This window comes from Silurus aristotelis, assembly GCF_946808225.1.
Source record: "Silurus aristotelis genome assembly, chromosome: 21".
Classification (NCBI taxonomy): Eukaryota; Metazoa; Chordata; class Actinopteri; order Siluriformes; family Siluridae; genus Silurus; species Silurus aristotelis.
The window spans coordinates 10,934,728-10,961,241 of NC_139594.1; the positions used below are offsets into that span (position 1 = coordinate 10,934,728).

A 26,514-nucleotide genomic window follows, 5' to 3' on the forward strand; every position below is an offset into this window, starting at 1 on the left:
TACAAAACTGTCTTGTTATTTTTAGTTGTTGTTTTTTAAGTGACAGCAAAAGGCTTTAAAAATAAATCATTAAATTACATTGTGAACTTTTGTTTATTTTTTTAAGATAAAAAACTCTTGTCTGAAACATTATATGGATTATTGTAATTGTATATATTATATTGCAATATTATAGCTTGGTGGTTATTGTAAAGTTAATTATATAAAGCTTAGCCACTTTTTTATTTAATTACACTTATGTAATGATGGGCCATGGCCCAATTAGGTAAAGGCACCAAGTCCATGACATCATCAGAGTGTTGTCATTTACAGTATCTCGGTACTCAAAACCTGGTTATTTTAAAGGTCATGTAAATTAACCATGCACAACGTGTGTTTACTGAATGTGCTCTTGTAGAACGCCTAATCGAATTTATATGTTCAGTTTATTTGACGTGCTACATATTGTGCTTGTAGTTAATATTTATTTTTAGTGTACAAGCACTTCTGATATGACTCTGGCATATTTTTAATTAAACACTGAAGCTAGTCACTGTGTTGCCATGTTCATTGTTCTATTTTGGAGCAATAACTGGTGGTCACTGTAAAAAAAAAAAAAAAAAAAAAAAAAAATATATATATATATATATATATATATATATATATATATATATATATATATATATATATACATATACATATATATATATATATATATATATACATATATATATATATATATATATATACATATATATATATATATATATATACATATATATACAGTGAGGAAAATAAGTTTTTGAACACCCTGCTATTTTGCAAGTTCTCCCACTTGGAAATCATGGAGGGGTCTGAAATTGTCATCGTAGGTGCATGTCCACTGTGAGAGACATAATCTAAAAAAAAATCCAGAAATCACAATGTATGATTTTTTAACTATTTATTTGTATGATACAGCTGCAAATAAGTATTTGAACACCTGAGAAAGTCAATGTTAATATTTGGTACAGTAGCCTTTGTTTGCAATTACAGAGGTCAAACGTTTCCTGTAGTTTTTCACCAGGTTTGCACACACTGCAGGAGGGATTTTGGCCCACTCCTCCAAACAGATGTTCTCTAGATCAGTCAGGTTCCTGGCCTGTCGCTGAGAAACATGGAGTTTGAGCTCCCTCCAAAGATTCTCTATTGGGTTTAGGTCTGCCAGAACCTTGATATGCTTCTTACAGAGCCACTCCTTACCCTGGCCGTGTGCTTCGGGTCATTGTTATGTTGGAAGACCCAGCCTCGACCCATCTTCAATGCTCTAACTGAGTGAAGTAGGTTGTTCCCCAAAATCTCGCAATACATGGCCCCGGTCATCCTCTCCTTCATACAGTGCAGTCACCCTGTCCCATGTGCAGAAAAACACCCCCAAAGCATGATGCTACCACCCCCATGCTTCACAGTAGGGATGGTGTTCTTGGGATGGTACTCATCATTCTTCTTCCTCCAAACACGTTTAGTGGAATTATGACCCAAAAGTTCTATTTTGGTCTCATCTGACCACATGACTTTCTCCCATGACTCCTCTGGATCATCCAAATGGTCATTGGCAAACTTAGGATGTGCCTGGACATGTGCTGGTTTAAGCAGGGGAACCTTCCGTGCCATGCATGATTTCAAACAATGACGTCTTAGTGTATTACTAACAGTAACCTTGGAAACGGTGGTCCCAGCTCTTTTCAGGTCATTGACCAGCTCCTCCCGTGTAGTTCTGGGCTAATTTCTTACCTTCCTTAGGATCATTGAGACCCCACGAGGTGAGATCTTGCATGGAGCCCCAGTCCGAGGGAGATTGACAGTCATGTTTAGCTTCTTCCATTTTCTAATGATTGCTCCAACAGTGGACCTTTTTTCACCAAGCTGCTTGGCAATTTCCCCGTAGCCCTTTCCAGCCTTGTGGAGGTGTACAATTTTGTCCCTAGTGTCTTTGGACAGCTCTTTGGTCTTGGCCATGTTAGTAGTTGGATTCTTACTGATTGTATGGGGTGGACAGGTGTCTTTATTCAGCTAACGACCTCAAACAGGTGCATCTAATTTAGGATAATAAATGTAGTCGAGGTGGACATTTTAAAGGCAGACTAACAGGTCTTTGAGGGTCAGAATTCTAGCTGATAGACAGGTGTTTAAATACTTATTTGCAGCTGTATCATACAAATAAATAGTTTAAAAATCATACATTGTGATTTCTGGTTGTTTTTTTTTTAGATTATGTCTCTCACAGTGGACATGCACCTACGATGACAATTTCAGACCCCTCCATGATTTCTAAGTGGGAGAACTTGCAAAATAGCAGGGTGTTCAAATACTTATTTTCCTCACTGTGTATATATATATATATATATATATATATATATATATATATATATATATATATATATATATATATATATATATATATATATATATATATTTTTTTTGTATTATTATTATTATTATTAATGCTTCTCTTCTTAATAAAACATTATTTTAATCATGTGTTTATAAGGATGCTTGGCACTGAATCAAGATCTAACTAGTTTACATAAATAAATTAATAAATAAATAAATAAATAAATAAAATTACAAAAAGCTTATTGTAAATGGCATTATGTATTATTGTGGTTTTATGACCGTGTATGTATGTATTGTATCTATTTATAAATAGTCCAAAGCATGCAATAGTAAACTAGCTTAAGTTAAATACGCATAACTAGTATACATAATGCAAAACGCATGTAACTATATAATGTTATCTTTTGATGCAGCAGTTAACTGGATTATTACCACCAAATAATAAGTTTCAGAGGCAATGTAATTCATAAACCTCATATAACGTACCTCTTAAAACTTATATGACCATGTGTTATTTCACTATTTTATTCAACTGCTTATGCCAAATTGTGATCAATATTAGTCAAATGTCTTTCGCTTCACACAGGAGTTACATCAACTTCATGGTTAAAATGAACTCTATGTTGAAGCCTGTTTGATAAACATCATCGATGACTACCAGCGTTGTTGGTAGTACATCCCTGTTGGTTACCATTATGCAAGACACTTGCTATCATCAAGTGATAATAATAAAAGCATTTTGAAAAGGTAGTATTAGTGGATTTTCCTATTACATTCCAATAGCATATCCTGTTGTGTGTTAATTCCTAACTCTAAACTTAGCATATTACTATTAAAAGTGTTATCGATATAGCATATTTACCTTTTCATTAGGTACTTAAGCCTCTGCAGATTCTTGCGATCCCAGTAATGCAATGAGGGAACTCTTTTTATACTGTCAAATCGCCTGTCATCTATTTACTTATTCAGCAACCACTAGTGATTAATCTGTTGCAAGCAAATGCCTCTAACATGTCACAGAAGGGCTTTCACACTGGCAGTTTAGTCTGAGCATGGTTTGCATGAAAAATTTTTCTTGTGAAAGCTGTCATGCACCAGGGTAATAAACCCGAGACTACCTGTAGGAGGTGTTTGAGTTTAATTGTACTGGAACTGTGCCACCATTCCTGTGAACTCGATCACAGGTCTGCAGTTGTTTAAGAATTGCAGTGTTTTAACAAATGATAGCTTTTTCGATAACTCATATACAGTACCATGTTTTATTCAGATTAAGTTAAAGAAAATATACAGAAATGGCTAAACTAACCTCATAAGAATGTAGACATCTTTGCATAGTTATGCAAAAAAAAAGAAAAAAAAAAAAAAAAAAATAGCAAGGGGTCTGAGTTTAACAAAACCAATGAGCATTATTGTTTTAAAGTAAAGTAGCTTCACAGTTGACAAGTGTCATTCATTGAATGGATGCATGTGTGTGTGCGTGTGTGTGTGTGTGCGTGTGTGTATATATAATATATATTATAAAGATTTTAGAATTAGAATTGTTGATCTCCACAAAGATGGCCTAGGCTATAAGATCTGTAACACCCTGCAACTAAGCTACAATACAGTGGCCAGGTTCATACAGATGTGGAAGCGTTCCCAAAGTGTTGTTGACTCAGCTCCAGTTCCTAAAGGGGAACAAGTGGTAGCACTGGTGAATAATGCTATGCAGCATCGCTAACCACACAAAAACTCTGTTGACCTTTGGTTGCTCTATCGAACAATATTTGACGTGTATTTTTACAGGACTATAGTAGCTCATTACCACCATAATATAATTTTCCCCACTGGATTGGTAACACAAATGAATTGTGCTTAAAACTGAAATTACAACCACACAGCACTGGTAAATATTGGTCCCTTGTTTTACAAAAAGGACAAGACATGTATTAATGGTAGCATTGACCAATTATGACTGGTCAATCAGGTGTGTAATTAATAAGCATACAGCAGTTGCAGAATTAAATGACCCATTAGTCTCTTTTTTTGAAATACATTTAATGTGACCATGGCACTGAACATCCAGATTCCAATTTCAATAAAATTGTATTTCACTAGGTGGTAAGTTTCTATTTGCTCGTGTGTGTAGTTTCTTATATAGAATCTCTCAAGCTTATCATGTGCAGCTAGTTTCTGTTGCACTCTGTGAACAACGGAGTGCAGTGTCAGTCTGAAATGCCACTAAATCAGCAGATTTAAGAGAGTACCTTACAGGGCGAGTCAAGTGACATTTGCAGTAGTCCATCGCTCACTGTAAATAAATGCTTCATTGAAATAGCTTTTGCGGGTGTTGGGCACAAACCTGCAGGTGAAATATGTGTCTGAGTAAAAGCATTGTGAGGTCATTAGCTTGTGCAAGGGGTTCATTTATTCTGCTCTGTACCATATTGCCATCCTCCCCACCTACTCGTTCAGCCCTCTGATCCTCAAAATGGAGGTTCTGGGGCCCAGCCAAACTCAGCACTTTTGCGGAATTGAGGTGCCTGAAGTTTCTGCTCTTTCTGACCGTCTTATAGGATCGTATGCTTAGGCAAGGATTTAAAAAGATCAGTACAGCGGAAGCTTTATCTTAGATAATGCACAGCAGGATTAAAACAGTTTTATTCTCAGAGTAAGTTTAGATGGAGTGTAATATTTTGTGTGTGACTCATTTAGTTATTGAAATAACATGAGTCTGTTACACAACTAGGATTTTTTTCTTTTCTAGAAAAGAAGTAAAAGGAGCTTTGAACATCTTCACCTTAAACTCATAAAGTAAAGCACCTTTTTTCTAAATAATCTAGATGGTAAGGTTCTGGGCATATAAATGGCATTTTATTTCTGAATAGCATGAGTAAGTGGCTATTCAGTGTTTCTTACTGCGTAGGGACATGATGTACATCTTATAGTTTGTGGATGACTGATCATCACACCGATATGTGTAGGATGTCTTTGTATGATGTAGCCTTACAGTTTTTCTTTAATAGGTCTATAAGGCTCAAAGATGTTTGAGCATGACAATGCACCTGTACACAAAAGAAGCTTCATGAAGACATGGTCAAGTAAAGAAGTCAAGAAGCTGAAATAAGACAACGTTCCTCCAGAACCCTGTTGTCAGAAACAACATAAAGCTACATAACAGAAAAACACAGAGCTAGGGACTAAAGTAGGTGGTCTATGCCACATAAAGTGCATCGTGTGCAACCATTGTGAGCCAAGATGGATGTGAAAGAACTCAAATGTCCCGCTGAGAGCCCTGACTTCACCCTAATGATTATTTTGGGGTTTAACTGAAAGGATCTATGTTGGAGTTTCTCAACTAACATTACTGCCTGACCTTGCTAAATGCTCTTGAAACCGAATGATCACAAATTTCCACAACTATGCTCCAAAATGTCCTGAACATGAATGTTGAAAAAGCACATATGACTGTGATTAGTCAGATGTCCACATACTTTAGGCCATATAGTTGAGCATAACCGAAAGAGAAAATTACAAAGTCAGATTGCACTCAAATGATTTTAATGCTTATACTGTATAGAAATTGTAAGCAGTAAATTAAATAACTAATGGTGACAGAACCAACAAGTTGTCATGAATTGCTAAATTATGACAACTTGTTTGCTAAATTATGTGCACATTTTACACTAATATTGCCAGTGATACTAATATTGCCAGTGATGCTCATTTTTTTCCCCTAAACTTTGCCCATGTTCTGGTCAATTGTACTCTCCTTTAAAATGTCTACCGTATTTTCCGGACTATAAGCCAATAATTTTTTTTCCACGCTTTGAACCCTGCGGCTTAGACAACGAAAAGGCTTATTTATGGATTTTTCCTGGGTTTTTCCCGGATTCACAAACTTCAAGCCAAAAAACTGAGCACCAAAACATTATACCAATGAAATTGCGAACGGGTTCAGGTAAACCGATGGTGATTTTTAAACGTACGACGATGCCAAAAGATAAACTCCCGAGAGAAATTGTTGTTAAAGGAAAGAGGAAGACATTGAACAATGACTTTCTTGGTCGGCTACTGTTTAGATACAAGCCGTTGTAACATGTTGAGTCTGGGTGAAGGGAGAGCTCGCTAACTCCAGTTGCAACAGAAATCATATAAGCACAGACAGGTTTCCAAAACTTGTGTTTTTTTATTTTTCTTGGCAACATCGTTACGGGTTAGTCAAAGAAACTTAGAAATGAGCATTAGAAAATAATAAGGACATATTCCTTGGTCTTGCACACATGCAGTAATAGCGGAAAAATGCAGCGGCAGGCTATTCCCAAAATGCCGCTCTGCTCTTAAAGGAGCTACAACATATTTCACCCGTTACACCATGTAACAGACACTGTCTTTCGTCAAAGCCTGTGGTAAGTTAATTAGTTTCAGTGTAGGCTTATTTATGTTAAAAATAAAAATCTTTGTAAAATATAGTGGGTGCGGCTTATATTTGCGCTTAATAGTGGGAAATTACGGTACTTATTAAAGAATAAATTGACTAAGTAGCTGACTTTATATAGTCTGTATACATTCGAAGTAAATATTTTTAAATGTGAATTTATAATAAAATTGTGTAAAAAAAAATATGTAGGGCTTTACACTGTTATACTACGGCTGCTTTGGAGCTGTACATTGTCTAAAACTTGATCGATCAGGGGCAGAATTGTGGGAAAACAGACAACCCTTTTTTTTTTGACAGACAACATTCTGAACACAGCTCTTGTGTTATTCATATGTAGCTGAAGCAGAGGTCTCCCTATGCGCACTATAACTTATTTACTGTTGGAGGGCATATTTATCAAAGTGCTTATTATTCCTACACTACCTAATCAGTTATGTCCAGTAAGACCATTAATTATTGCCTATACTGCATATGCCTCGAGCTTACACACAACCATATAATAATTTTTCATCAGTATTAGGGTTCTTAAAGTCAATTTCCATACATGACTGCATATGATGCTGCTTTGTGTGCATCCTTTCCTTCTATTTCATCATTATTTGCTTTCTCCTAACATGACCCTGGACAGGGTTTAGACAGTGCTGTGTCGCTCCCTTTGTACTGAGCTGGATGTAATATGGCTCCTAGAATGCAGTGGGGCGGCGAGGCCTTGACTCCATGGAACAAAGTATGAGGAGGACGGAAGAGGGAAAGAAGGAGGAAAAATTGCAAAGGAATAGTGAAGGAGGGGTGCTTTGCCACAGAAGGAGGTGCCCGTAGAGAACACTGATTACTTACTTTCAAAACATCAGTTTGATGGAGAGACGTACGCGCCTTCCCAGCGGCCTTCCATCCGTCTGGGCCACAGTCGCCCATGATTGATGAGACAACCGGCGGTGTGACGCCACTCTGCAGGGCTTGCCTGCCTTTCACTATGCTCTCTCTTTCTCTCTGTTTGCCTCTTCTGCCCCTCCCGCAGGTGCTCAGGTATACAGGAGGTTGATGAAGTTTCTGCATGAGTGTCTATGTGTGTCTATGTGTGTGTGTCTGTGTGTGTCTGTGTGTGTGTGTGTGTGTGTGTGTGTGTGTGTGTGTGTGTGTGTGTGTGTGTGTGTGCACGCATGCTCCTGGCAAAAACTCAGTTCCTCACCTAAAAGCCTGTGCGTGTGAGCATAACTATCTTTTTTAATTAGCGGCCTAATAATCACCAAATTCACTGATTAAAAAACATGCTAAGGGCTGGCATTTGTTAATAAGGAATCACTCCTTGTTGTACAAAGATCCGCTGGTGCAATTGAAAGATGTTGATCTCAACGTGTGATTTGCATCATCAAAGTCTATTAGAAGCACATGCATTCACGTTATTTATTTCTCTCTTTATTTTTCGGCCGCTCTGTGTTTTTGATCCCGACTTAGAAATTCTGCCAAGATACTAATTGGTCAATGATGTTAGTTTAGGCTTTATTAAGCGAGGAGTAAGGAATAAAGGGGGAAAACTAAACAGGGCCGTGTATTGAGAAACCCTAGTCTTCAGCTTTTCCTGTTCATTTACTTTGATATATGATAATTGACCTGTATGTGCATTTGTGTGTGCACGTGTTTGTGTGCATACATATATACATATAGTGAGCTACTACAGGACAGCAATGACAATATATTGTCTTTAACAAATCGCAGTACTCGTAATGTTTCTGCCTGAGGAAAAGAACAACCAGAGAGAAAGTGTTATATTAAATGTAAAATAACTATTAGTTGAAAAATCTGAAGCATGATGTACATTATGATGTATATGTATATATGTGCATGTATACAGTATATACATATGTGTATTCATAAATTGGAGATTGAGTCTTTGCTTCCTCTTTTCTTCAGACCAGAGGCATGCTAAATATATCGAGTACAACGATTCGCTGAAGACAATGTAGTGACATCGCTGTCATGTAGCAGCTCGCTGTCTGTTCATTCTTAACCACCGCTGTCACTATCTATTCCGTGACACTTATTGTAGAGACATTGAAGGCGTTTTACAATGCTGGAAGACAGAAAAATCATCGTAAATGCTGCAGTAAATGCAGCCCCTCCCCTCCTGCGTGTATCTGTCCTACCCATCTATGACTCTCTATCTTTCCCGTTCCTTAATAACTGTCTATTACACTTGTTGCTTCCCACCTTATTGTTTCCTTAAAATTACCTATTGTACACCAGTCGCTCTTATCTGTCTCTCCTCAAGTCTGTGCAGTCATCCAGTACCATCATTTCTCTCATTTACATTTTAGCAAACAGCAGGGAGCTTTAGCAGAAACGGCAGGACAGGTGCTTATAGATGTGCTTTCACTTATATTTTTTTGTCTCACTGGTTAAAGCAGATGGCTCTGTTTAAAACACGTGTCAATAAAATATTTATCAATTTAATTATTCGTTATCTACAAACTCTTTTGTCCATTGGTGATTTTCAGCTATTTACACATACCTCAGTTCATTAGCAAACCAATAACCCCCCTCAGTGTTCTAAAGAATGGTGTGGAAAAAAAAACAGCAAGCTGCAGTTATGTGGGACAAAATGCCTTGTTGTTGAAACTGGTTTGAGCTGACAGAAAGGATATATTAACTTAAATAAGTTATTTTTTTAGCAGCCATGCTGAGTAGAAAAGCATCTCAGAAAGTCCAGCATACTGAACCTTGAGAACGTTTGGCTGCAAAAGGTCACGTCAGGTTCCTGTCAGCAGTAGTCTACAGTCGGCACAGGTTCACTGAATAATGTGAAGTGGCTAAACTACTGTTCAACCAATGTTTTTGTTTTATGTTGTTGTACCAACTCATACTAACTAGTTTTAAACTTGCATGCGAATATTTGATGGAGAATACAAACTTTGGATAAGGCTATCTGATGAAACGTAAATACGGATACAAATATCAGTCAAATATACACCGTACTGTTCACAACAAATACTAAAACAGACCTGCTTTAGATTAGATTATAACACTTCTTTGTTTGAATGATTCATGAATGAATGGTGGAAATGTGAGATTCTGGAGTTCCTTTTATGTTTGTAGCCTTGTTTTCCAGCTTAAGTTTGTGTTCTAGCTAAATTATAACTCTTTTCATGACAATTATTATTACAGTTTTCTCCCAGGGCTTTTAAATTGGCTCTTATATCCAGTGTTGGCAGTAACGCAATTACTTTTGACAGTAACTAATACTGTAACGCATTACTTTTTAAATAAAGTAACTCCTTTACTGTTACCGTTACCGTATGGTGCGTTGTCCGTTTTTTTAACGGACTTTTTTAAATGAATAAATTTTTGCTGAAGTGTAGCCTACAGTCTAACCTGTTTACAGCAACGACGCATTTCAGGATTGGTGGATGAGAACCACTGTAAACACGAAGAAGACGCACAGTGGGCGTGTCTCCGTTTATTCAGGTGCGGCGGTAATAACGAGTCGAGGCGAGAGCAAGACGAGTTTCTCAAAGTGGAAATAGGCTCATTATTTCACTTTAGTTGAGCATAAAAACTTTTTAGGTCAAATGTAAGTTGTGTCTTTCTGGTTCGAAGGTCGTATCTACTGCGATAAACAGCAACTCCAATCTGTCGAAGCTCCTCCAGAAACTCCATGCCTCCACAAAGCTAGTAGCTAGAAGCTAACCTGGTGTTCTGTTATACATTGTTGATAGTTTTCATACTTAATTAAAATAGTGTTTAAAAATTACTTTGTGTTTAAGTCAGTTTTGTGTTTGTATAGACAATAATGCATAAAAGGGCATTAATGGGAACGTTAAAGAACGTTCTTTAAAAAAGTAACTAAAGAGTTACTTTTTAACAGTAACTCATTTCTTTTTGGTGTAAGTAATCAACAAAGTAACGGAGTTACTTTTTGAATGAAGTAACGAGTAACTGTAACTAGTTACTATTTCTTAGTAACTGGCACAACACTGCTTATATCTATAGCAGCTGTGTTTGGAATCTTTCACACTACAGAAATATCTCATTTCTAGAATTTCTTTAAATACGAGCAAAAAAATCATCAAGGCAAGATCTTTCAGAAAGCATTCGAATTCTGCATTTTGCATTTTGTGCCACTGTGACAGAAAGAAAATGCACAGATGTGAGATTGCAACTAGCTTTTTTTCCCCCAATAGAAGATCAAACTCTTAGTATGGTTTTTGGATGAAATATGTTTTGAAAGATTTAAAACTTTGATGGAAGATTGCTGTAAGCATCTCTGATATATGGCGCATGGTTACTTCCTCTAGGACAAGAGGCATTTTTTAATAAAACACATTTCAAGAAAACCAGTGTCACTCAAAGTGTGATACAATTGCATCAGTCAAATCTAAACAGCAATGAAATAAAATCCGAATAAAATTCAATAAACAATATAAAATGATTAAAATACAAAACCAGAGCAGACAGGAAAAAAAACAGCAATACAGACTTAAAAAAGGATGAAAAAGCCTGGAAAAATAAATATATTTGAAATTGGGTTTTGAAATGTGCAATGCGGAGGAGGCATTTATTTAAAAAAATAATTATTAAATAACAAATCATAATACTAAAAAAAGAGGTAGGGGGGATAAGCTGTTCGATAATCTTGGAGCTGCAACAGAAAAAGTCATGCCATGCAGAGATGTAAAAGCAAATAATAAAACCTTCAGCTCGAATATTTATTCGACCAGTAAACCAGTGAGGAGAGGAGGGATGCTTCTCCTTTATCTGGTGCAGCTCAGGATTTTAGATGAGCTAAACATGGGGCATGGTTGATCGACAGTCCCATGTAGAGGGAATTACAATAATCAATGTGGGAAGACATAAAAGCATAAATTACAGTAATAGAACTGTTGCCTTGGTGGCTTAGGCAACACTTCTATTATACCAGTATGATCATGTATTATAACTTGAGTATATTGGATATAGTCCAGTGCATCCTCGTTAAGAGATGGTCACAAATACTGGGATAATGGGAATCCGAGTTAATGCCAGGGTTACCAGACATCAGTGTGATTAACTGCAGACTGCACAAAATAATTTAATTGTAAATGTCTGCACTGTGGACTGATTCTGGGTTTGCTAAGGGGTGAAACTTATAATTGCAGGTTGAGTTCAGCTAGAAAAATTTCCTCCACAACATGGGGCAACTGCGCAATTTTATACTGTTTGCGACTTTTGTTTATTCAGGTTTGCAAAATATAGGTTTGTTTTGTTGTTTTATTAGAGGGTTTTCTGCGGATATTAGTTATTTTATATTAAAGCGGCTGGGGGTTTCAGGGGTTTTTTTTTGGACGCAGGAAATGTTATGGTGTCAGATTACTTGCAAAAGTGGACCTGACCTGGTATAAGAACATTTTTAGCCATACAGGCTTTCACGAGGCATGTCTTAAGAATGCACCACAAAGGTGAGCTAATTACAGCATGACAAAATTGTAAACTGTTGATTAGATGACCAATTAAACCACATTACTTGGTCTGTGACACTAAATGGAAACATCTACAGTTCACACCTGATCTGGCTCATGACACCAATCACATGATGCGGAGCCCAGACAACCAGCTGTGACTGGTCACAGTAACAGTTCAAAATTAGAGCAGAACTTATTTCTTCAGTGTTATTAGGGTTCTCCTGCGTGCACCATCCATTCCCCGAGTCCAACAATAATTTCAGCATAGCCGTAAATCCTTGTGTGCTACTGTGTTACATCTTTTTTCTGTTCTGACACTGCAACTGTATATTCTATTTCTGCTGTACTGTATGTACTTCTACCACTGGAGCGATAACAGTAATAATATGGCAGAACTCCAGCATGTGAAGGCTTTTAAAGGGTGATTCATGTGGCCATGTGCTTTTAATGACATCTTCTGTCAGACATCAATAACAGTGGATGAATATAGAGGGAAGTGAAAAGTGGGGTGAGAGAAAAGTGATGAGGGGAAGAAATCAGTATGACCTCTGTCCTTTATCACAAGACTGTGATCAATTACCTGCACATTTGCCACATTGAGGTATATGTAGGTCATTTGTACAGATGGGTGGCAAATTAAAGGAAACCAACTTTGTGTCTTAGAAAGTGTCGAGCCACCACCAGCCTCCAGAGCAGCTTTAGTGTGTATTGGATCTGTAGTTAGTTTAAGGAAGATTCTTTTAAAAGACACATTATATAGCCAAAAGTGTGTGGACGACTGACCCGGATCTGTTTAGTTCCTTCTTGGAAGAGATTCCACTAGATTTTGGAGCATGGCTTTGGGGATTTGTGACCATTCAGCCATGTCAAATTCATCTCAAAGGTGTTTATTAGGGCTCTTTGCAAAATTTTCAAGGTCTACATTCTAGCCGTCAATTTCACTGAAAGGAAATTTGAAGTCCACAGCATATAAAACATTATATTCAAATGTTTTCCTCTGACTTTGTGCCAATATGTAATTGTGAGCCTCAGACATCCAAAAGCTTTTGCCAATTATTTTATTTGTTTTATTTATTTTTTGATGATGATAGGGGTGGAGAGCTCTGTATAACACAATGTTTTAAAAATTTTCCAAACGTGTTAGATTGTTATTCAAATCTGGTCATTCTGCAAGTCCTAAACTCTGTGGAAAGAATACAGTGCATGTATGGGTGGTAAAGTGTGCACAATATATACACAATGTCCCCATAGCATCATAGCATAACAAATAAGCTCTATATACACATATATGTATAACAACTGGTTGAGGTGAGAGATTAGAAGCCAGGGAAAGGTCAGTTCGCTTGCTCTTTTCAACACGGCAGACTTGCAGCACAGTAAGTGGTCTCGAGGGGTTAAGTTAGCACTATTTCTTTTTCCTGATAAGTTGCTTACAGTAACAAGCTTAAAGATTTCTTTTGTTTGTTTCCTGCAGGTTATCTGGAATGAATATGCCATCTCCTATTGTCAGCAACAAGAACTGGCTGAGGCTACACTTTGTAACTGACAGCAACCATCGATATCGAGGCTTTAGTGCCCATTATCAAGGTAAGCTGACATTTTAATCACTTGAAATACCCTCTTCTAGGGATGCCGTAAACAAGCAACCCTTTGAAACTGTCCAATCAGATTTAGCTAGATCTTTGATGTTGCAGAAACAGGCCCCTTTACTTATGACTTCAGATGTTTCCTCAATGTTTATGTTGCTAGATATGTATTATTTCTTGTCTTATTATCTTTTGTTCATTTTATTTTGCCCACTTAAGTCATACTTACACAATACAGCAAGAGACAGACATTTCCCTTTTTACTCATTCTATAAAAAATAGTATTTTTGGAAATAATAAGTTATAATATATAATACAATAATAAGTTTTTTAATACTACACAAAATAATTCTTTGGAAATGGCTGTCTCTTGTTTCTTCTTTGCTTATCAAAAACTGCTTAATTATTAAGTTACAGCAAGTCATCCAAAGCCATAATTGTCTCGTGTGTCTGGCTGTATATTGTTTGTGACCAACATCGAGCACATATTTACCATAAATTCTACTGAATGAATCATTTGACTACATATGCGTGGAATATGAAAGTGTTTGCCAACCCTTACATACTAAAATAATTTTTATATGTTAATATGTTGTAAATCTAATGCTGCAGACTGTGGTAGGTTTTAAAGTCTCTTTTCTAGTACAACTTGTGGTAACATTTTAATTTATTTAACATACTAGGCCTCGGGATTGACTGTAATGTGTTAGTGCTGATTAGGAAAAAAGTGAACTAGTGTAATTTGTACAGAATACACAGATACTGAGAATTAGCTGAAATTGAGAGCTTCTAGGAAATGTGCACTCAAGTATCAGGGGGATCTAGTAAAGACATAATAATTTCATGAACAGAAGAGGTGGGTTTTCTGATTTACTGGTAGGCTCACGGATGTCTGATTGAAATAGTGTTTTATTAACTCAGACTGTCAATAGAAAGAAAATAAAGCTGGGGTTGAATTGAAACAATGTCTGGCCTTCCTTAGTCAGAATCAAGTTTTCTGTACTATATATATATATATATATATATATATATATATATATATATATATATATATATATATATATATATATATATATATATAATTTATTTTTTTAGGAGATGTTTTGTTCTATAAACTGGAGGATCTGTCAAAGCTAATAAAGTCCTTCTTTGGTACTCATTCCTGCCACAAACTCATTGGTCCTTTGGGGAAAGTGTATAAGCTTGTTCAGATAAAAATTCACTCCTGGCCTGAGGGAAGTAATTAATTTGACTGGCCTCATCTATGTCTCTGTCAAAAAATGGCAAGTGTCTAAAACACACACTTACACTATAACTCCATCAGTACTAATACTGTACATGCGCTGCATAAATTAGACATGCAATGTATTACAAAGTTTAAATCTACGTTCTGTTCATTGCATTATTTTGACACATTCATGCATCGTGTATGCAGTACTCACTTTAACCTTGTACATTTCAGGAGTGATGTAATGGTTGTGTATACAGAATATCTTATATTGGTACATATAGATTTGATTTACTGATAATATGCACAACTGAAGAAACTACCATACTTGGACTTTTCAAGTAAAGCTGTACATAATTTCATATCCCCAGGAAAATTGTAATTCACAGACAAAATAATAAAAAAAAAAAAAAAAAAAAATTGGGGTGGGCGGTATTTATTCTCGCTGCATGAGGTACCTGACTGTGCTGCAATGCTCTGCTATACTAAGTTTAAATTAATAGTTAATATTGTTAATATTGATAGTTTCTATATCTGTGGCGCTATAATCATCGTATTAAGAGTTGGATTGATACGGGTAGGACAACACTGAAGTCCTAGATGTGAAATGCACGGCCTGCCAGTTAAACAGTTATGTTTTTGGACCAAGCTATATTTTTGCCTGTCACTCTAATAAACATATACCTTATTTTCTGGACTATAAGCCGCTACATTCTTCCCACTCTTTGAACCCCGCGGCTTAAACAATAAAGCGGCTAATTTATGGATTTTCCCTGTTTTTTCCCGGTTTCACAAGCTTCAAGCCAAAAAACTGAGCCCCATAACATTAGACCAGTGAAATTGCTAAACATGTTGAGGTGAACCAATGAAATGATGTTCCTCTGACGTTTGACCTGCCGCTCACTCGGACTGGCAACAGAAAAGGCGAATCATTTGTCGCGCTGAAAACAACCGGGCATGAAAACACGCACTTCACCTGTGTTCTGAGCTGCACAGCATCGGGAGAAAAGCTTCACCAGTGGTGATTTTTAAACGCACGACGATGCCAAAAGAAAAATCTTCCGAGAAAAATAGTTGTGAAAGGAAGGAGGAAGACAGTGAACAATAACTTTCTTGGTAGGCTCCTGTTTAGATACAAGCCGTGTAACAGACACTGTCTTTCGTTAAAGCCTGTGTAAAGTTCATTAGTTTTAATGTAGACACCTGCGGCTTATAGACAGGTGCGGCTTATTTATGTTCACATAAAAATTTTTTGTAAAATTCAGTGGGCTTATATTTGGGTGCGCTTAATAGTCTGAAAATTACAGTAGTCATCCTTACTACTATCACTGGATGACATAGCTAGCATCCCATATCAGGAGATGAATTGCATGTGCTGTACTGTGTTCATTCCCATTGGTAGTTGCTTAATACTTTATCATTAATTTATATGATTATATTATATTATATTTGTATTTTTAATGTAATAAAAACAATATTAAGTAAACACATATACAAATAATATGAAACATACGTATGTGACATTCAACAATAAGATTAATGAATATCTAAAGAACTGCCTACACTCCATTCACTATATATATATATATATATATATATATATATATATATATATATATATATATATATATATATATATATATATATATACAGTGAGAAAAATAAGTATTTGAACACCCTGCTATTTTGCAAGTTCTCCAACTTAGAAATCATGGAGGGGTCTGAAATTGTCATCGTAGGTGCATGTCCACTGTGAGAGACATAATCTAAAAAAATAAATCCAGAAATCACAATGTATGATTTTTTAACTATTTATTTGTATGATACAGCTGCAAATAAGTATTTGAACACCTGAGAAAGTCAATGTTAATATTTGGTACAGGAGCCTTTGTTTGCAATTACAGAGGTCAAACGTTTCCTGTAGGTTTTCACCAGGTTTGCACACACTGCAGGAGGGATTTTGACCCACTCCTCCACACAGATCTTCTCTAGATCAGTCAGGTTTCTGGCCTGTCGCTGAGAAACACGGAGTTTGAGCTCCCTCCAAAGATTCTCTATTGGGTTTAGGTCTGGAGACTGGCTAGGCCATGCCAGAACCTCGATATGCTTCTTACAGAGCCACTCCTTAGTTATCCTGGCTGTGTGCTTCGGGTCGTTGTCATGTTGGAAGACCCAGCCTCGACCCATCTTCAATGCTCTAACTCAGGGAAGGAGGTTGTTCCCCGAAATCTCGCAATACATGGCCCGGGTCATCCTCTCCTTAATACAGTGCAGTCACCCTGTCCCATGTGCAGAAAAACACCCCCAAAGCATGATGCTACCACCCCCATGCTTCACAGTAGGGATGGTGTTCTTGGGAAGCTACTCATCCTTCTTCTTCCTCCAAACACGTTTAGTGGAATTATGACCCAGAAGTTCTATTTTTGTCTCATCTGACCACATGACTTTCTCCCATGACTCCTCTGGATCATCCAAATGGTCATTGGCAAACTTAAGACGTGCCTGGACATGTGCTGGTTTAAGCAGGGGAACCTTCCGTGCCATGCATGATTTCAAACCATGACGTCTTAGTGTATTACCAACAGTAACCTTGGAAATGGTGGTCCCAGCTCTTTTCAGGTCATTGACCAGCTCCTCCCGTGTAGTTCTGGGCTGATTTCTCACCTTCCTTAGGATCATTGAGACCCCACGAGGTGAGATCTTGCATGAAGCCCCAGTCCGAGTGAGATTGACAGTCATGTTTAGCTTCTTCCATTTTCTAATGATTGCTCCAACAGTGGACCTTTTTTCACCAAGCTGCTTGGCAATTTCCCCGTAGCCCTTTCCAGCCTTTTGGATGTGTACAATTTTGTCTCTAGTGTCTTTGGACAGCCCTTTGGTCTTGGCCATGTTAGTGGTTGGATTCTTACTGATTGTATGGGGTGGACAGGTGTCTTTATGCAGCTAACGACCACAAACAGGTGCATCTAATTTAGGATAATAAATGTAGTGGAGGTGGACATTTTAAAGGCAGACTAACAGGTCTTTGAGGGTCAGAATTCTAGCTGATAGACAGGTGTTCAAATACTTATTTGCAGCTGTATCATACAAATAAATAGTTTAAAAATTATATATTGTGACTTCTGGATTTTTTTTTTTTTAGATTATGTCTCTCACAGTGGACATGCACCTACGATGACAATTTCAGACCCCTCCATGATTTCTAAGTGGGAGAACTTGCAAAATAGCAGGGTGTTCAAATACTTATTTTCCTCACTGTATATATATATATATATATATATATATATATATATATATATATATATATATATATATATATATATATATATATAGTGAATGGAGTGTAGGCAGTTCTTTAGATATTGATATGAAATGGTCAAAAGATAAACAAATAGAAGTTTTTGTCTCTTTGGTGGTTCATGATCCCTGAAGAGACTCCAACAAGTCAGCTGTGACATTGATAGAGTTTACAGAGAAGAAAAAGTCTTCATTGTGGCACAGTTCAGCAGAGATTGCGCTAAACCTCCAGCAATAGCATTGTATTTGCTTCTCTTGGGATCAACAGCTGTGATGCTGTGTGGACAGTTTTCAGTGAAAATCCCACAGAAGGTCCAGACAAAGCCTGAGTTGAGTCATCTTGTACAGAGACAAGGCCTTTGTGACTCACTGTGCACATTTGCTATCTTCACTAAAGGGCCAAAGTTCTCCCACCTTGGCATCATGCAATAGCAGAGTTTGACTGAGGTCGAGCTCAGAATTAGTCAGTCTTAGAGTTTAGTACACAATCTTTAAATGGAAAATAGACATCCAGGGAGATGAGTATCTAATGAATAATGCACAAATGTATCTGCATGTGTGTGGTAAAGCAGGCCAAAATTCTTGCCGTTCCTCATTGCAAGGTTGTGATTATTAATTCCCCAGAGTAAAGTTTAATAAAATTCCAATTCACACTCTCCCAAAGCTAGATCATGAAACTGTTTTGTTGGGCATGACCTAGTTTTTGAGTCCTGTGAGAAAACTACACAGTCATGGCACATGCAATTGTCAAAGACAACACTGTATATGAAATAGGTGGTTTTTAATGTTCAGTGCAATTTTCTGTTGTCAGCCTGGAATAAGTTTTATCTTTAAGCACTCTCTGCATCCTTGCAGCAGAAAAGCCTGGAATCATTTGTCTTGTGGTTATCCTGGTCACTGGTCTCCTGGCGGTTGTGTAAACAAGATGCGTCCATCTAAACTCTTTGTCTCTGTTTGTTCATAAGGATTATGAATTTCTTGCATTTGGTGTCTATTTTATAAGCGATAAATGCATTTCAACCCATACCTGAAGTACAATAAGTAATGATCGGCCGATTGTGATTATGCTCATTCACCATGAGGCAAATGTTCTGGCAAAACGTATGGTTTGACATTTGTGCTTACATGACAAATGAAGCATTCAGCGTTACCTGACAGTAAATGTAATGAATGCTACACTTCCAATCAGAAGCTTTAAACATCTCGAGTTTCGTTTTTATACAAAATCAAAACAGACAATGCAGAATCGCATTTAAATTGAGGATTTTTTTTTTCCCTCTGAGTGCTCCATTATTCGTGAGTGACCAGTGAGATCATAATAACATTATCTCTAATGCTTATTTAAAATTTTGTTTTTATAATAATAATAATTATTATTATTTTAATTATCATCATTATTATTATCATTATCTATAAGTCTTAACTTCATATGTACTTTACAGCACAGTGACAACTTTCTTTTGAATATTCCATCTTGTTATAAATTTAAAGTCAGACCACCAGGTCAGCCATGATACAGCGCCACTAGAGCAGACAGGGTCAAGGGCCTCACTCAAGGGCCCAACTGTGGTAACTTGGCAGTTCTGAGGGCTTGAATGCAACTGGCCTACTGATCAGTTACCCAGAGGCTTAATCACAGAGCCAGCACTAATGAATTAATCGTAGTGCATTTACAGTACATGAGTCTAAAGGGTGTTCAGTACAAATTATTATAAAGGCCATGAATGGGAAAAAAAGAAATTAGCCGTAAATGCATTATGCCGTAAATGCCTTATAGAACAATAAAAGATCATAAATCTGAAATTGCATGATGATGCAGTTTTAGAGATATTGAATTAAATGTTCGATAAACATTTTCAGAATTCATCTTATAGTTAAATCTAGTGTTTATTGAGGGTTTTATTGAATTCGATTGCTAGAATATTTTTTAAAAGAGAGTTGAACTCCACTTTAAGTAATCACTCAAACCCAACCATTTAGTGTCTGATCATTTCAGCTGTATCTCCAGGTACCTTTTGTCTTTTCCTTTTTTAATTACTAAATCGAGTTTAATTAGTATAAAAAACTCTCTAATCAGGATGACCCATGAGAATAGATGATTGACTGATTCCGATTAATTAAAAGTTGATTGCATGATTGCACTTTCTTGCATTATGGAGTCATTAGATGGTACTTAATGTGTAATATATTCATAGAAGAATTGGTGTTTAAATAATAAAATGTGCTGTCTGGTGAAGAGACCCGGGTCCAAGATAATTATCATTATCTGTTTTATTAAAAAATACTCTGCTTCCATTTTTTACTCTTAAATCACTTATGCGTATTATTGTCACTTTAAGGTGATTATTCAGTGTGTATTATGATGCAACTACAGTGGAACCCCGTTGTACGAGCATAATTCGTTCTTGAAAATTGCTCGTGTGTCCATTTGCTCGTATGTTCTAACTGATTTTCCCCATAGGAATGATGCAAAAGTGATTTAATCCGTTCCAAGATGTCATTCGATCGCTTATTTCTGCACTTAAAAAGTATTTGTAGCCTATTTTTAAACAAATACACCGCAAATTACCGTTATATAAAGATAATTTAACACTTACTCATGCGGTAGTGGTTGATTGCGAGTGTGAGACGCACACCACACTCATAACCTTCTCGGTTTCCATGTAATTCTATTTACTTTGGTTTTCACAGCACCATCACTGATTTTCTTGGGAGACATTTTTCAAGATTTCTAGTGAAATTAAAATATAAAACTAAAAAAAGTTACTGCGGGAGCCACTTTAATTTTAATTTTTTTTTAGTGTCGGTCTGCTTAGTGCCCCACGCAGCACGTCTCTGGCATGCTCACACACACACACACACACACACACACACACACACACACACACACACACACACACACACACACACGCTCTCCTCCTTAAATGCACCCTCTGATCACTTGAAAAGAGAGAACAATCATTAGGTCACATTACCTTCAGGTGAGGCAATCCCCTGCCTATCTGCTCCCAGACCCGCCTTCCATTCACAAACCGCCGCTCGGCCACGCCCCCGCTGCCACAGTTACTTTTTGCTGCACTGAACAATGAGAGCGACTGAGTGATACGTCATCAACTAAGCGACTGATGCGACCCTCCCCGAAAACGGGGAACCGGCAGCGTGGGTTCGCTCGTGCCTTCGAAATTTGCTCGTGAAACAGGGTAAAACTTTGCGAGCGAGTTTGCTCGTATCTCCGATTGCTCGTACTATAGGTTGCTCGTACAACGGGGTTTCACTGTACTCTAAAAATAATAGGTTCAAAGGTTCAAAAGTAATTTTGAGATTAATTTATTCACACATAAGACAACTCAGAACATATTTCCACACATAAGACAACTTTAAGTGTCTAATAGTCTTTAACTTCACTGAACACCTTTGGTATGATTTGGAACCATGAGTGCTTCCCAACCTCCTCACCCAACATCAGTGCCTGATCTCACTAATGCTCTTGCAGCTGAATGAACATAAATCCCCTCAGCCAAACTCCAAAATCTAGTGGAAAGTATTTGAAAGAATAATGGAAAGTGGTAGCTCAGTGGTTAAGATTAGGACTTAACATAACCTAACCCTTTGTATTAGGACTAAGCTAACCTTCAACAGCTTAGTTGTGTAAATTAGATAATTGTCACTCTGGATAAGGATGTCTGTCAAATGTCATAAATGTAAATGATGAAATGTAAATGAAGGTTATTCTAGCAGCAATCTGTACTCTCTAACAGGACCTATAAGAACACATATGGGTGTAATGGTCATGTGTTCACAAAATATTGATTGCCGGTGTGTCATTCACCAGCTTTCCACAAAAACCAATGAATAAATAAATGCCTTTTCAATGTTATGCCCCTTAATAGTAAGCAAGATAATAAACACAGAAGCTCTGTGATGTTTTCTCACTGAAGTCTTTATGTACATGTATACCTCATATCAAATACAATCAAGATGCAATAACATGTCTTTAAACAGTTGTCCGACATTGAATAAACACAACGTACGTAATCAAACATTGTGTTAAACTGAAAATGAATTGCAAAATATTTTTTAAACATAATCTTATTAACATTTCATTTAATTTGATGTACATGTAAGATTTTTTATTTATTATTATTATATAGTATTTATTAAACAGCTTTCATACATAAGAAAGAAACTCATTAATGGCACATTTTCATGAGTAAAGTGAAATTAGCCACTGAAATTTTGCATCATTGAAATGTGACACTTAAGACAGTATTAGAGCCAGTCTAGATGCCTGTCTGTGTTCTCAGTGTGCTCTAGAGAAAACCTTTTAACACTTGAAAACTTTCAAGGTGTAAAACAATTAATTATAATGTCTAAATTGCATACATTCTATACTTAGCTTATACCACTGAACATTATAATACTATATGGACCAATGTATTGCGACACCTGACTTTTCAACTCATATATGTGGTTCTCCCCAGACAAAGCCTGCTCCAGGAAGATATGGTTTACATGGTTTGGAGTGAAAAGTCTTGAGTGGCCTGCTATAGAGCTCTGACCTCAATACTTCTGAACACGTTTGGGATGAACTGGAACGCTGACTGCACCCCAGACAAATGATAACATAACAGCAAATAGGAATTAAATGTTGAATGGGAGCTTCAGAAAACAATGTTGCTTCACTGAGTTATGTACAATGATTAAAAACCATGAAAACAGGTCAAAGCAATCAATACAGTTCTAAAAAGTCATAGAAACTCAATATCAGCTCTAAACCTGAGCAGTGCGTTGGTAAACATATTGATTAAAATAATTTCAAAACAAAAATGTAACATAATTCAGAGTTTTTAAAGTTATAGAACGTAAAATATTGTAATGCAAATAATGGATTAATGTAAATGTATATACATGTATATACATGTGATATTTGCAGAATTCAGGGATCTTTTATATCTGACACTTACTTCCATTTCATACTTTCCATTTCATACATATCTTTCCTTCTCTCATTCTCTTTTTCTTTTACTCTTTCTTTTTCGATAGATTGAAGATGTTATTTTATTAACACTGTATATAATAGTTAATAACAGTTAATAATAATAATTCATTGCTCTAGAGCTAAAATTGTATAAAATAAACATCAATTATCTGAATCCATTGCTGTAGGTGATTCCCTTGAGGTGATGATTGTAATATGGTGTTAATTTCAATGTCTTTGTTGCCACATGCTAAGGGTGTCACCTATAATCTTCCTTTTTTTATTGTGTAGAGATTAATAATAATACACATCCAATCCCTTCTGTTGTTCCCATTAGAAACTGGACTTATTATGTCTAGCAGTTGTTTGATGTCAGTTGTTTGATTACCTCTACAGTCACAATAATGCAAGCCAGCTGTGGCAGTCTAAAATGTAGTGAAAATAACAGTTGGGAGTTTAGCAGGTGTCTTGCCATCAAGGTTCTCAAGGTAAAATAAAAATTGACCAAATAATGTAATTAATTTAAATATTTGATGAGTAAATAATTGCATGTAGACAGTTTTGAATATATATTTTTCTTATTTATAAGTGTAAGGTTTTTGTTTGTTTGTTTGTTTGTTTGTTTGTTTGTTTTATTTGAATTAACAGTTAAATAGTTGTTAGGGAATTTATTAAAATGAAATAACATTGAATTAAGTAAATTAATGAAGCAAAATTTGTTATATGCAGAAAAATAACCACTATTTATCATTTACACAATTACAAAAATGTGTTCTTGTTATTTGCCAAAATGTATAATGAGCTGAGTAGCATATGATGTTCTTCAGTGCCAAGTGAGAAAAGCCACCCACTGAATATTCTCATGGAGACTGAAGTCAGTGTTAGACACTCCCCCCCAAAATGAACAGCCTATATAAAGAAAGCATTGTTCACTCATTATCTATAATTTAACAATATATTAAGTCTTCGTCTCGCCCTCTGTCTATACTAAATGTTAAGCATAAACCCCCCCATAGGGTGAAACATATGGTAAACTCTGATAGCTGCCATTAGCCAGATGATCTGAACTAAAGAGATCTATCCAGAGAATTCACTTAGAACTGACTTTAGAGAAGCTTTTAAATGAAGCAATGCTCTACGCAAGCCTGAGAGCGGTAATGTTCCTATTGATCTGTGTCAATTTATCGCCTCTTCTTACTGTTCCATTTAAAGTGTCCTGTTTAATGATTAGCTGATTTGGCAGGATTTTAAATAACGCTCTTAAAGTGCAGCCTGACCATATGAGTCATTTTTCATACATGGAATCATTTTTTTGATGTTGCTAAACACATCTGTCTTTTGGCGTTCACATCCGTTCTGCTTGACAAGTCATGTGTGACTCTCTTAAAATTTAAAGTGCAATAATGTGCTTGAGGTGAGATCACATAATATAGGCAAAGAAATAGGATTTGTGCCTCACTTTTGTGCCTAAATTTGAATTTTCAGTATAGAGCATTTTCTTTGCAATGCTGTAAACATATTGATTATTTAACAACAGTAATATTAATCACATCCATATTTTTTTTTATTTTTTACAAGATAATCTTAATTATTAAAGCATTTGTCTTTTCCTCACTGGATTTGTATTTGTATTTTTTTTTATGCCTGTTTATGGTTGTCGTTTCCATTTTACTGGGGCATTAAAATTGCAATTTGCACCTCATACAGAACTCATTTACTAGGCGGTCACCAGTGCACCTTGCATAATGAGTTACAGTCTTTGTAAATTGAACTATAGCATCAGTTGCAATGATCTATTACATCTGACCCTTGCATAATCTATTGTTCACAATTTGGATAGAGAGAGATCAAGATATTATTTAGTATTGCAAATACCTAAAATATTGTAAATACCTAAAAAAAAAAAAAAGAAGATAAACTGTACAAAAGTTTATTTTACATGTGTGTTTTATTTGTTTTCTTATTTCTTTCCTGAGCCATCTTAATACTTGAGACATTGCATTATCCCATTGTCTCTTGTTTGCTCTATAACCAACTTGGTAGCAGTAATTAGGCCATTAACTTTAGTGTGTGTTGTTGTCTTTGGGCTTGAAAAAAAATGTGTCAAGCACAAAATTGCAAAATATATAGCTTTTAATTAATCTTTAATTTAATTTTAACAAAACACTGCTCAAAAAATTTGCTAAATATTTTTTAAATGCACTCCTGAGACATCATGTGCCTCCATTTGCTTTTCTTTATTTATGGGAAACACTACAAAGAGGGTAATTTATTATTGCTTTAATCTAAATCATACAGCCATTTCTTTGGCAAACAGCGTAGTATCAATGTAACAGGACCATATTGTGTTGTAAGAAAAGTGTATTATCAGCTTATCTTATATTTATAGGCACATGTTAATTATCATTGTAGTCACGTGTTGAATGGTAATAAAGTTCCCATTATCAAAACAGTGTAAAATATTGCTGAATTTGACAAATAAAAGTAGGATACTTTCTTTATTACTTGAACACATTGGAAAATCACCAAAATTGGGATCATTGCTTTTGGCCTTCTTAGAATAAGCAACTTTCTGACAATGAATTTTGACACATATGTGTGATAATACATTTATTTTTGCGAACCTGTTCCTACTGTACATACAGGTATTCAGCCACAGACCCAAATATCTAATAGCACATTTGTTGAGACCAACTTTTATATAGTGTTTGCAATCATTAAATTAAAATGCCATTTCTTTAATGAATTCATTTAGTATGGATTTTCTGCAAAACTGAAACATTTGCTTTCTCATTTGGTTTTTATTGTTTTTTTATTTATTTATGGAACCAGGCTACACGGCGGGGCATGTCATAGATGTGTGCAGTAATAAAATCAAGTTTTACAATACAAATGTGTTAAACATTCTGTTTAGCTGTACTGAGCTTGTGCCCACTCAAGTCTTAGATTCTTGTGGAACCTCAATCCTGATACACCTCAAGGTTTAACATTTAGCATTCTGGGATGCTATGGTTATTAGAGTTACTGTAGGCTTCCTGTCAGCTCAAACCCGTCTGGCCTTTCTTATCAACAAGACTTTCTGCCTGCACTGACTCTCACTGGACATTTTTTTGTTTTTTTTCTTTCACCATTCTGAACTCTCAAGACTGTTATACATGACAGTTAAATGGAATCAGCAGTTACTCACATCAGTCCCACTGAAACCAACAATACCA

General features: G+C 36.1%; 1 protein-coding gene across 2 annotated transcripts in view; it reads left to right on the forward strand.

Annotated features, from left to right (window-relative positions):
- Positions 1–26,514, forward strand: part of csmd3b (CUB and Sushi multiple domains 3b) — a 399,549-nt gene that overhangs the window by 183,577 nt on the left and 189,458 nt on the right. For both annotated transcript variants that reach the window (XM_083523961.1, XM_083523962.1), the window contains exon 6: positions 13,685–13,797. In XM_083523961.1, the coding sequence (XP_083380087.1) occupies positions 13,685–13,797 (113 nt within the window). The remainder of the gene's footprint in view (positions 1–13,684; positions 13,798–26,514) is intronic.